This window comes from Monomorium pharaonis, chromosome 2 (assembly GCF_013373865.1).
Source record: "Monomorium pharaonis isolate MP-MQ-018 chromosome 2, ASM1337386v2, whole genome shotgun sequence".
NCBI lineage: Eukaryota > Metazoa > Arthropoda > Insecta > Hymenoptera > Formicidae > Monomorium > Monomorium pharaonis.
The window spans coordinates 23726725-23739731 of NC_050468.1; the positions used below are offsets into that span (position 1 = coordinate 23726725).

Genomic DNA, 13007 nt, shown 5'->3' on the forward strand with positions numbered 1-13007 from the left:
TCTCTCTCTCTCTCTCTCAAAGCTATCTTTTTTGATTTAGGTCAATTGTTTTGTTTTTACTTTTGCTTATTTAAATCGAACTTATATAACTTTTTAATTGAAGGTTGATATATTATAGAATATAGTTTACACATAAAACAAAATTTAAAATTTTTGACTTGTGTTATTTCTTTTGCGAATGTTTACCGTTATCAGTAAAAAATAATTTAGATAATCACCTAAATGAAAAAAGAAAACGACATATAATTTTATCTTTGTCTAGGTAATTTTAAGTTATCTGAGCGCAAAATTGACTATATTTTTTTTTATTTGTATGTTTTTATATAGTAATTGAAGTTTAATGAAACCGCAAAATACTACTTGAAGGCTTCGTGATAAAACTCATTATATCTCTCGCAGTTTAACAGTTCTCTTTTGATAAGAATCGTTCCATTACCATTTTATGATGACGTCTTATCTATCAACATGCTAATGTGCGTAATCTGCACAGGTCATGTATAAAAAAGTAGTATACATAATTTGTATACTACTATATGTACATTATACATAATTGTTATTGCTTGCGTATTCATTTCTATAGAACAAAGTAGATAATTCACGATTATCAATATAACTGCTGAGTTCGTATCTATCGATTTCCAGAAATTTGATAGCTTTTTTAACCGCCTTTCAAATGTATTATTGCATGATTCAAATATTTTATGGTTTTCGTCGTCTTAACGCGAAAATCTCTGAAACATCAGATCGTGTTTCTATAATAAAGTTTCGCGAATAGTCTTGCAGTAATATTATAATAAGTTAGTAAAATTCAAAGAATTCAATAAATTTTTAAAGCTCTCTATCCATATGATTTCAAAATAAATTATTATTTGAATGTTATAAAGAATAGTTGTTTGAGTTTCTGGTTGTTGAACTGATAGAATATCATAGTTAATTTTAGTTAACATATTTTTATTCAAAGTTTAATGAAATATATTCTCTGAGAGAGAGAAAGAGAGAGAGAGAGAAAAAGAGAGAGAGAGAGAGAGAGAAAGAGAGAAAGAGAGAGTGTGTTTGAAGGATGTCAATCACATCATGTTATTGATTATGCACGGATGTACAACAGATTATCAAATTAATAATCACGTTATTCGCGCTAGATTTACGTAGTTGCGATAAAGTCATTCGAAAGAACAGCCCGATGATTAAAAATGAATTCACATGCCGATTGTATAACAATATTATATAATTATATGAATATGAGGTTTGTCACACAACACACATATATCGATATGTCAAGGAAAGATTAAGATATCAATATAAGAGGAAAATTAATTAAAGTAATTTGAAATTCATTGCCTTAAACGCTACATGCATAATTCTTTTATCTGCAAAAAATAATGATTAAGATAATGAATACAATATTTGTTACGTGAACGTTCTACACGTGAACATGCCCCGTGCTATCACACGTACGTAACATTTTATCCTGTAAGATGTGAAAAAAATTCCCATATAAATTTTTTTGGAAGGTTCTATCATTCGCCATAAAGTCTTTCGGTAAACGGCAAATAAACAATAATAGTACCAATAGTGCCGAGGTCGTATCGCGTGATTAAAGTCTCATGACTCTGTGACTTAGTTAATTAGCCATAAACCAAATGGAAGCGTACAAACAACAGACACGCAGTTATAGCATACATTTGTTCTTATTAAGCATCAATTGGTGATGACAATTGTAAGACAAAGAAGGAGTCAGTGATCATTGTGCACCCTTGCACTCTCTAAGTATTGTTTTCCGTGTTAAAGATAAACAACTTCAACGCGAGAGAATAACAATGTAAAGAATATTATATTAAAACGAACTAAATATTAAGCAAATTTAATTTTGATTCAAAGAAAATAATTAGTAGAATATTATTAGTTTTTTACTTTTTACTATTTGGTTTCATCTTTATATAGCATTTTTTTCTTTGATGCTCCAATTTTTGACATTAAACTACTCAATAATAATAAATAAAAACAATAAATAAAAACAATAAGTAAAGTAATGCAATTAAATAAATTTAATTTTAAGTTAATAGTAATAAATAATGCAAGTAGAAAATAAAAAGCGGTTCAATAAATTTTAATCCAAATTTATCGAAGAATGTCAGAAATAACATGTTTTATAACTTATTTATAGAAAATTTTATTATTCTATATACATATATGTATACATATATGTGTATGATTACACAATTTAAGATATCTTTTAAATCAATAATTTTTTCTAAATATCTTGCAGTATTTTTTACGGAGAATATATAAACAATGTTCATTCAAATGACGTTGAAAAAAACTCAAAGATATATTCACTTGAAAAAAATTTAAAGAAAAAACGCAGTTACATTTTGCAACTTCAAGCACGGGCATAAATGCATAGTGATTATTTATTTGTCACAACAACAACATAACTTTAAAAAAAGTTCTCCAATTTAAATGTTTTGAATCATAAAAATTTTATGTCATTTTTAATTAGTACTACAGACTTCACGCATGCTATTTAACTTTTTATTTTTTACTTTTTAAAAATAAACTGCAACAATAATTGTATAATAGATAACCATCTATACAAATTTGACAGCTATCAAAATTCAATCGCAATGACAGTTACTCTCTCAGCATCGCGGAAAAAAGGTTTTATTAAATGTCTTTTTTAAAATAGGAAATGTGATTTTGACATAACAACCCAGATAGCAAATCGTGGAGAAACGGCAATTCAACGTTCACTCCATGACGTGGAGGACAACAGAATTGATCAATTTTTAATCAAATATATGATCTTAAGAAAAGTAAAACATCATACTAATTCTTAGTTATTGGTCAATAAATATGATCTAAAATCTGAATTATCGATAATCAATTATTGACCCTATAAACGAACATATCTCGAACAATTATTGCTTTAAAACATGAAGTCACTTTTTTCTCAAATATACCCAATTGTTGTACTCGTTAAATGGTCATTTCTAGATCATTTCTAAATCAATTATAAATCTTTTTATTTAAAAGCTGTTTCTCCACACAAGTGTCGACACAAGTCATGTAAATGGAAAGCATCCCTTGAAATGCATTCAATTCAAGTGTCTCCACGTAAGCTAATGAGAATACATAGTAAGACGCCTTGTATATGATCTAGCATGAAAAAATGGTATCATTTGCCGAAGGCTATATACCCTGCATAAAATGTCTTATTCAAAAATAGTGTTTCGCATTCATGAGATTTTATCGTAAATTCTGCCTTGCAAAAATCTCGGATTGGATTGTGGCCAATATTTTTCAGTGCAATATTGAGAATAGAATCATGAAATTTATATGCCTCTGAATCTGATAACAATTAACAGAAGAAGTAAATCTTTTTTTAATGCAAAGGTTCGCATTTATTTGAATGCTTTTTATTGCAATTGAATGCGAAGAATTCAGAAGATATTCAATTAAATATCTTCTGAATTCTGCTCTTTGACAAAATGTCAATATTTTTAAATTCTTTTCAATCCGACGTTTTATGCAGGCATAGATAACTAATATTTTACTTGATTTTTCGAGAATCTTCTTGCTGTAGTATTTTCATTCACAAATTTCGGGACACCCCATGTAAAAAAAAATATAATTAAATTAAAATAAAATTTAAGCATATAAAAGAGATATATGTAAAAATCAGTTTCAAATACTTTTGAAAGACAGTGTATATAATTTATCCCGTATAAGTATATGAATGATAGGAATATTCATTTCTATACGGGATAAATTATATAAATAAAATTATTATTAAAATTTTATTAAAATATTATTAAAAAAATTATTTTTGTTTTTATTTAATATTTTTTAAATATACGGGATAAATTATATAAATAAAATTATTATTTATATAATTTCTCCCGTATATTTAAAAAATATTAAAGAAAAACGAAAATAGTCATTCAATAGTATAGGAATGAATTATATTCAAGAAAAACAATTTTCAGGGAGTTTTCGAAACAAAAAAAATTGAGAATTAATATTTCTTAATATTGAATAAAATTTTTATCTATGCTTTTCATTTAAAATTATAGCATTTCTGATTTAGAAAAGGTAAATTTCTTGCGATATACCATGTATATCGTAACTGAAACTGCAATGCAGATAAAGGTGTAGAATTGCAAACGAGATTAATCAGAATCGTTCATAAAATTCTTCGCGGTTTTTTGCTTTTCCAACGTTTTTGTAATGTTCGTTCTAATTGCGTTGTTCTTAGAAACAATCGGCAATAAATGCGCTTTCCCGCATCGAGAGGACCGTTATCGAAACAGATTATCCGTTGCAAAATCAACATTTCGTTTGTATCGCCTTAAAGAATCAAGTATATTATTTACGATTAGATTAACGGTGATGTCGTTGATTCTGAATCTGCGACTTTTGGTTATCATCATAATTTGTCGAACAAACGGCCTCAATTAATTCAAATAAAATAAGCCGGTGATTTAACAGATATAAACGTGTTTATCGTATAAAAAAATTTGTAGATTATATGTTTATTCTATGAATTATATCATATAATTAAGGTATATTTAAATCCTATATTTTTTAATGTTTTTCCTTAAATAGTATTTAAAACATATTTAAAGTATTAAAAATTTTTACAAAACAAATTTTTTAACATTTTAAACAAAAAAAACAATGCTTTACTAATCCTGTTAAAGGACAATAACTGTCACATTGATAATTACAATTATAAATATAGCACTGCAAATCAGTAAAATTTCACTAATTTCGGAATTATCAATGATAATCCATTATTTTCTAAGTTGACTTAGAAATTTAGATCGATTAAATCAAGTAATACTCCTCAGTAATATTAAAGTTTACATTTCGAATTTCAAAATTTGCATTTGTGATTGAAATGAGAAGATACGTTGACATTTATAAGAATACAGAGTATTCTTATAAACTATTCGCATTTTCACGAGAAAGTCGATAAATTTCAAGGGGAAAAAAAGAGAGAGAGAGAGAGAGAGAGAGAAAAGAAAAGAAAAAAAAAGAAAAAGAAAACAAGAAAAAGAAAAAAAAACAAAATAAGAACTTGAACAGATGGACTCAAAACCAAAATCTTACTCGAAATCGAAACAAAACAAAATAAAAGAGAAAATTCAATTTTAGAATTTGATATACGATTAGGTAAAGCTCTTGTTTGAAACATGCAGGAAAACACTTTATAATATGAGAAATCGTACACACGGAGAAAAGCCATAGGAAAATACACACGCGCGTCCCGCAAAGCGCTTACGAATCATTTGAATAGTCACATGGCTCCCGTTGATTGTTTTACATTGATAACGCCAATGTCAATGCACGCTATTTATTGCGTCAGTCATCGCTGTTTACATGACGTTTAATTTAGCTCACTGTTTCTTAATCTACTTTGCTGTATGACGAATGACGACTTCACTGTAAGACGAAGTCAAGATGGTTTACGAGCAAAAAGAATGAATGTATCAATCACCGGACACTTTTTTTGTATCTTTGAAGACGCGATTTCAATCATTAAGATATATTCGCTTTTGATAAAATTTAGGTAAATAAATTTATTTCAACTAGTATAAGAGACAGGAATACAGGTACGATTTATTGCTTTATTAATATAAAAAAAAAGTTGTGTGTGTGTGTGTGTGTGTGTGTGTGTGTGTGTGTGTGTGTGTGTGTGTGTGTGTGTGTGTGTGTGTGTGTGTGTGTGTGTGTGTGTGTGTGTGTGTGTGTGTAGCCTAAGGAATGTACAATTCCTCGAGCTCGACCTAAGTAATTGTGATTACAATAGCATAATAATTTTCTTAGAATAATAAATATCTATAAAGAGCTAAATCTATTTTTTACTGTTATGATATTGTGTAATTAAAGCACTTCCATTACTATTTCAATTCAGTTGATTGTCTCATTCTTCTCTTTAGTTTTTGACTGTTGTTTGATACGATAATCTGATAGAGCAGCCTTAATTGCATCCTCGGCAAGCACTGTAATTTATGACAACAAGTTGTACTAAAATTACAAAAATCTAGTATTCGATTATATTTGATTTTTCTATTTTTTAACATAATGCATAACGTTTGTCTTATTTAAAAAATCATATTGCTATGTTACTCTCAAATTAATGAAACAAGTTAATGAAAAATATTTAGTAAACACATATACTCACTCGAACAGTGCAGCTTGACAGGTGGAAGGCAAAGCTCTTTTGCAATATCAGTATTTTTCAATGCTAATGCTTCGTCCACCTAGACGAAATAATTTTATCACCAAATTAAAATTCCTATATTTCAATACATTTTACATTATGTTATAAATCAAACATGAAGTAAAAAATAATTAAAGTTAAATATGTAAATTTATTATGCATTGTTTTATTAGTAATTAGTGTGTTTTATTAGTAATTAGTGTGCTAGTTTCCTAGCAAACTACAAAATTTGCAAATAAAAAATATAGATAATTCTATTGGGATCCAACAGGATGAAGACAGAGTCTATACTGTATGTTACAATATGGTATTGAGATAATTATTATGCACATGTAGTTATAAGTTATAATCTTATAAATTTAAATGTACAAGATGTTCCAACATCTTGTACATTTAAAAAATTAAGCAATATGATAACTTGTAGATTTTAAAAAAGTCTTACCGTTTTTCCCTTAACCCATTCCGTTGCTAGAGAACTCGAGGCAATAGCTGAGCCGCAACCAAAAGTCTTAAATTTTGCATCAATTATCTTGCCATTTTCATCAACTTTGATCTGAAGTTTCATCACGTCACCACAGGCAGGGGCTCCTACAAGACCTGTCCCTACTTGTTTGTCATTCTTATCCAAGGAACCAACGTTTCTAGGATGCTCATAGTGATCTATGACCTGTGTTTAATCAGAATATTTGCCTTTCTGTTTAGTGACATTATGATGTATCACAAAAGACAAGTTTTAACACCTGTTATTGAAGATAGAGAGAAATGATACAAGTAGAAGTTGAATGAAGTAATAACTACCGAAGTGCAATTATACTATTTTTTTTTAAAGAAATAATATATATTGTTTTAAATAGATTGTTTTGAACATTTTATATATAAAAATAATAGAGTAAAGTATTTGAAAAAAAGATTCCATAAAAATCTTATATATTTTATTCTAGCGTGACACAAAATGTAAAATATATCTAAAATATTTGTAGATAAGAGTATTATAAACAGAATGGTCAATAAAATTTACTTACATAAGAGATATACAAGTCCAAGAAAATTAAAGGAAAAATGCAATTGTACTTTTTTCAATAATCACTAAATTTATGAAAAAATAAATTAATAGAAAAACAAATCTTATTATATTATTATATTATTTTATTATACCATTCTTTTTTTTCTTCACCAAATATTAAACCTGTCTTAATTGTGTGACTGTATAAATAAGAAGTATATGTAATAAATAAATAAAAACTTATTAATAATTAGCATATTAAATATATAATATATGAATATATATAAATAAACTATTTAACCACTTTTATGTATATGTTTATCTAAAAACACTGTAAACATATACACACTTATTTTTATGTAAATATTTTAAATAAAATATAATAATAAAGAAACCTTCCTACAATAAACAGAAGTTGTCGAGTAGATTTTTCTTTGAAATATTTTTACAAACGTAAATAATTGCAACATATATACTTTACAATTTATTTATCATAATAGAAAAAAAATTATCTCAATGCGATAAAAATATCACAAATGATATGGAAGCGGCGTAAATGCGTTTTATATATATAGCAAGTAAAAATTACGCCATGTTATGTCACACAAATAACCACTTCATGTAGCGTAACATGATAATTATAGAATATTTTAATTAATAAAATAGAAATATTTTAATAGAAAATAATAATTTTAAAATAAAATAACCGCTTTGTGCAATTAAATAAGACTTTGTTCCACATTTATACCGGATGTTCGCCAAATAAATCAGATGAAGCTGATCGCAAAACGATGTCAAACAAAACATTAAATATCAGATCGCATTTAAGAGATTACGTTTATGTCGCTCGTTTAACGCAGGTCGCAATAGATAAGATTGTTAAATAAGACTCTAAAATGTTGATAATGTAATAATAAAAGAACATGTGTGCGAGATGGACGCGATCAGAGGTTAGGTATCGATATCTTTGAAAAGGATATAAAATTGTCGATAATTACGTTTGCGTGATAAGACACGGCCGGAACGCTCCGTGAGATAATCTTGGATGTCACGCCAATTCCGGCGGGCAACGCTCTGAACAATGCCATCTCTTTTACGCGCACTTTGTCATAGATCGCTCCGATATATCTCCGCAATAACGTGATATGGTACAAAATATTCTACGTATGACGTATGATGATCCTGTCAAATCTCTCTCACGTGGGTGCTCACAGTATTGCCAAGCTCTAAAACCATCTAGGTACATACAATCTAGTTAAGTTTACCGCCCTCTTTTGTGAAATCATCATAAACCACTAATAATATACCACTACCGATAAAAATTGATTGGCATCTCTCTTCTTGAGTATGGGCTCCCGCATAGACTTTTGCATAAGGCCGGATCTACAATTATAGGTGTAGTAAGCCTTATGCCATAAGAAATTGACCAATTATAATTGAATATAATCGAATTGATTATAATCGAATATGAGAAGAATAATCGAATATAATTGGTTAATTCCTTATGGCATAAGGCTTACTACACTATTGTAGATCCGGGCTAACGCATAACATAAATGCATAAGAAATTCGATTTTTAGTTGAATTTTTTATGCACTTTGCTTATGGACCAATCAATTTGCTTATGTACATACGTTATACATATATGCGTTATACAAAAGTCGTCTGTGCGGAAGCCCTAAATATTGGCCGGTATTCATAGTCGGATCTTATATTTAAGATCATCTTAAGTACTGTCTTAAGATGCCATCAACCAATCACAGAGCCGTATTAGCATCTTAAGACATTGCTTGAGACGATCTTGAAATAAGATTTGACTATGAATACCGGCCATTGTTATTTCTTATGGTATATCCACACAAACTTACATAAACGCATAAGCATATGCATAAGAAATTCGATTGGTCTATTTTCTTATATAAGTGCTTGTAGACCAATCAATTTTCTTATGTATATGCTTATGCGCTTATGCAAGTTGTGTGGATATACCATTAAAGTTAGCAGTCTAGAGTTCTAGATATAATGTAAATCTATGATTGTAACACGTGGCTTTTCTTGATAGTATATATTCAGTATATATTCGTACTTCGTACAGCTGATAAATCATAATAAGTATCACAGTGGCCGAGTCGAGCCAAGTAGTTACCAAATCTTTTTTTCGGACACGAGCGCGTACGTGTTTTACATCGAACAAAATTTTTTAACGTTGCTGATGCGATCAACTGTGTTTTGTATCCACCATTATAATATTGATACATCGTTTATATTTACATTTCAACATTTTAATTTTGCCTACGAATAGTTATCGTCTTTAATAACAAGCATAAGCCGAATCATCTTTATATATCTGATCTTAAAGAGAAGGAAGGAGTAGGTAGCAATAGCTGGTAGCAACAATAGTGATTTGATACGGAATAAAAGTTACATAAATAAACGTAAACGTCAACCATGAGTATTATTACCTGCATTGCACCAGTCAATATTGCAGTTATTAAATATTGTACGTATACATATCGTCAAAGCTTTGTTATTCAGCAAAATTAAAATATTCAATATAGTTTTATTGTATGTATTTCTTTTACTAATTTTATTATAAAAAGTATATATGTATGTGTAGTTATATTTTGAAATTTTAATTGACATATCTACTTTTGTAGAAATATTTTTATAATAATTTACATAATTTTATAAAAAATTAAAATTTTTAACAAATTGAAACTACAAATTTATGAAAATTGTACAAATTCATAGTGAGTGTAATAAATTGTAGCAAGTTATAAGAAATATTTATAAGTTTTTTCAACTTTTAATGTTTTTAATCTAAAAGTGTTTACAAAAATAATATTAAAAGTTGAAGAAACTTATAAATATTTCTTATAACTTGCTACAATTTATGAATGTAACCAATTGTTGAATGTATGAATTTTAACTATACTATAACAATATGACTACTATAACAAAAATACTAGTACTACAACTATAACTACTTTAATTACAACTTTTCAGATTATATCTACATAATTTTTATGTCAATGTGATTTGAGCCATGTTTGTAATTTTTTATAGATTTACCTAGAAAATTGGGATTTTTTATAATCTAATTTATGAAAAACTACAAACAGCCCAAATTGTGTTGTTTGACATAAAAATGATGTAGATATAGTCTACAAAGTTGTGCTGATATCATGAAAAATTGTAAAAATATTTCCACCAGTATATCAACATAAATACTATGCAAAAGATCAAATCCGTATTATTTAATAAATTTTATATAATAAATTTTTGGAATGTTTTGAAGAAAAAAAAGATGTATAGGATGTCCATAAGTTGCGATTAATGTATTATTCAGAAAATACTGTTAATATTTCTTTTTAAATTACATAATTTAAGTATAAGGGCCTTTATTCAGAAAGCACTTTACATATAACTAAGTTAGCATATATATGTTATTCCATCTTTCTCTCTTTATCATTCATTAGATTTAAAATAAAAATAGAACACAAAACTGTGTCAACATTGTTATAAGTTTTGAATAGGAATATTTAAATAGATGGAAATTAAATTTTGGTAACCTACAGTTAAATCCGTCACATTTTTATGCACATATTTTTAAATATGTTATTTGAATACGTCATATTCTTGCGTCAGTTTGTACCACACGGAATATTTGAATTTGAATAGCTATTGATAAAAAGTTATGCAAGAAACACTTATGCTTATGGAAATATTTTTTACATGACTAGCCTTTACTCTTATGACTTTAAAAATAATTAAAACATTTGAAAATTTTATTGATTTTAGGGGGAAAGAGGGATGAATCCTTAATTTTACCAACTAATGATTCCATAAGTGCCACTTTAGACACAGATCAGGTAAATACAAACTCAAAATGAATGAGGAGAAAATGAGAGAAAAAACACACATTATGAAAAAATATTACAGATATATATACATATATATATTTGTTTATGTATAAATGTAAATGTATACATTTTATTTATATTTTATATATCTTTATATTATATTATATATCTTTTTTCTCTCCTTTTTACAGCTGCATGCAAAAACTACTGTTATGATCAGTCCTAATTTCAAAGAAGATCGTATTTGGTTGAATGGAAAGTACGTTTTAAAAAAGTATATTTTTAATATTAATTTTTTATATGTGATAAATTATTATTTTCAGGGAAGAAGATATAAAAAATACAAGACTTCAAAATTGTTTAAGAGAGAGTAAGTATTATGTATATAAAAATTTATTAATATGTATACTGTAAATTATATATATATATATATATATATATATATATATATATATATATATATATAATTCCAGATATTTTCATTTTTAAGTTAGGAAGCGTTCGCAATTATCTGATTACATAAATGACTGGAAGATTCACATATGTTCAAAGAATAATTTTCCAACTGCTGCTGGTTTAGCATCAAGTGCTGCAGGGTATGCATGTCTCACAGCAGCATTAGCACAGCTTTACAAAATACAAGTAAATAATGATAATTAATTTCTTGTTTAATAAATACATTGAAATTTTTTGTGTACATTCTCAACATATTATTTATATCTATTAGGGAGACATTAGTATTATAGCGCGTTCTGGTTCTGGATCAGCATGTCGCAGTGTTATGGGTGGTTTTGTAAGATGGCACATGGGTTTGGACAAGTGCGGAACAGACAGCTTAGCAAAGCAAATTGTGCCTGCATCTCATTGGCCTGAAATGAGGATTTTAGTGCTGGTGGTAAGAAAAGAAGTTTTTTCCAGATATATATTGATAAAAAAAAATAGCAATAGGATTTTTATAAAGTACAAATATACAGGTTAGCGATGAACAAAAGAAGGTACCAAGTGCAATAGGTATGAAACGAAGCATAGAAACATCTGAACTTTTGAAACATAGAATAATGCACGTAGTCCCAGAAAGAACTAATAAAATGCAACAAGCGATCATTGAGAAAGATTTCAAAAGTTTTGCTGAGCTCACTATGAAGGATTCTAATCAGTTTCATGCTGTGTGTTTGGATACATATCCTCCATGTATTTATATGAATAATATTTCTTTCGATATCATGAATCTCGTACATTCCTATAATAATACAGTTAATGATGTAAAGGTACGTAAAATATTTTGCAATTTTACCTTTTTTTATAAATTTATAATAGTGACATTTTATTTTATTGATATTACAAGAGAAACATTACTAGGTTGCATACACTTACGACGCTGGACCAAATGCTACGTTATATTTATTGGAGAAAGATGTACCAGCGATGGTAGGGGTTCTGGATTACTTTTTCCCTCCCCCTGAAAACATTGAGAATATCAAATATAAAAGAGGCTTATCTGTTGAAGGAGTTAAACCTTCACAAGTATATATTCTACATTTATCTTTATATCCTGATATATATTAATGGATATTATTTATTTAGATATATATGCATCTGTTAATAATCTTGTATAGGTTCTTGTGGAGAAACTCGAGTTTCAAAAGCATCCACCGGGCCAACTTAAATATATGATATATACTAAAGTGGGAGATGGGCCTAAATATCTCAATAATCCCCAAGATCATTTGCTAAATGATCAAGGTAACCCTATTAATTGTTTTTAAACAAAATTTTTTGAGACATGTATTTTTTATTATTATTCCACGTGTATATTTAAATAAATTTATATTTCTCTGATTTTGGTATTTTCACCTTTCTTTTCCTCCATCTTTTTATCCCTTTATAGTACAATTATACATTTTTTATTTATTAT

At 27.7% G+C, this 13007-nt stretch overlaps 2 protein-coding genes across 2 annotated transcripts; one reads left to right on the forward strand and one right to left on the reverse strand.

Annotated features, from left to right (window-relative positions):
* Nucleotides 1-5571: 5571 nt before the first annotated feature.
* On the reverse strand, nucleotides 5572-8419 carry LOC105828512 (iron-sulfur cluster assembly scaffold protein IscU). Its single transcript, XM_012666872.3, has 4 exons — nucleotides 8228-8419; nucleotides 6669-6893; nucleotides 6188-6266; nucleotides 5572-6005 (listed from the first exon to the last, which is right to left on the reverse strand). Exons 1-4 carry the CDS (start codon nucleotides 8315-8317, stop codon nucleotides 5914-5916), a joined length of 486 nt encoding a protein of 161 aa, XP_012522326.1. The 5' UTR covers nucleotides 8318-8419; the 3' UTR covers nucleotides 5572-5913.
* An 850-nt stretch (nucleotides 8420-9269) lies between these two features.
* Nucleotides 9270-12927, forward strand: LOC105839295 (diphosphomevalonate decarboxylase). Its single transcript, XM_012685499.3, has 9 exons — nucleotides 9270-9729; nucleotides 11031-11101; nucleotides 11284-11351; nucleotides 11416-11462; nucleotides 11583-11734; nucleotides 11820-11987; nucleotides 12067-12360; nucleotides 12452-12616; nucleotides 12709-12927. Exons 1-9 carry the CDS (start codon nucleotides 9678-9680, stop codon nucleotides 12856-12858), a joined length of 1167 nt encoding a protein of 388 aa, XP_012540953.2. The 5' UTR covers nucleotides 9270-9677; the 3' UTR covers nucleotides 12859-12927.
* Nucleotides 12928-13007: the final 80 nt, after the last annotated feature.

Bases quoted from the DNA above. Each gene is read 5' to 3' on its own strand.
- LOC105839295 (XM_012685499.3), top strand. From the start codon at position 9,678: ATGAGTATTATTACCTGCATTGCACCAGTCAATATTGCAGTTATTAAA. The intron at 11,735-11,819 runs GTAAATAATGAT...TATATCTATTAG, and splicing joins CACAGCTTTACAAAATACAA to GGAGACATTAGTATTATAGC. The intron at 12,617-12,708 runs GTATATATTCTA...AATCTTGTATAG, and splicing joins AAGGAGTTAAACCTTCACAA to GTTCTTGTGGAGAAACTCGA.
- LOC105828512 (XM_012666872.3), bottom strand. From the start codon at position 8,317: ATGGCATTGTTCAGAGCGTTGCCCGCCGGAATTGGCGTGACATCCAAG. The intron at 6,267-6,668 runs GTAAGACTTTTT...TATTTCGTCTAG, and splicing joins AATGGGTTAAGGGAAAAACG to GTGGACGAAGCATTAGCATT. The intron at 6,006-6,187 runs GTGAGTATATGT...CATAAATTACAG, and splicing joins TGTCAAGCTGCACTGTTCGA to TGCTTGCCGAGGATGCAATT.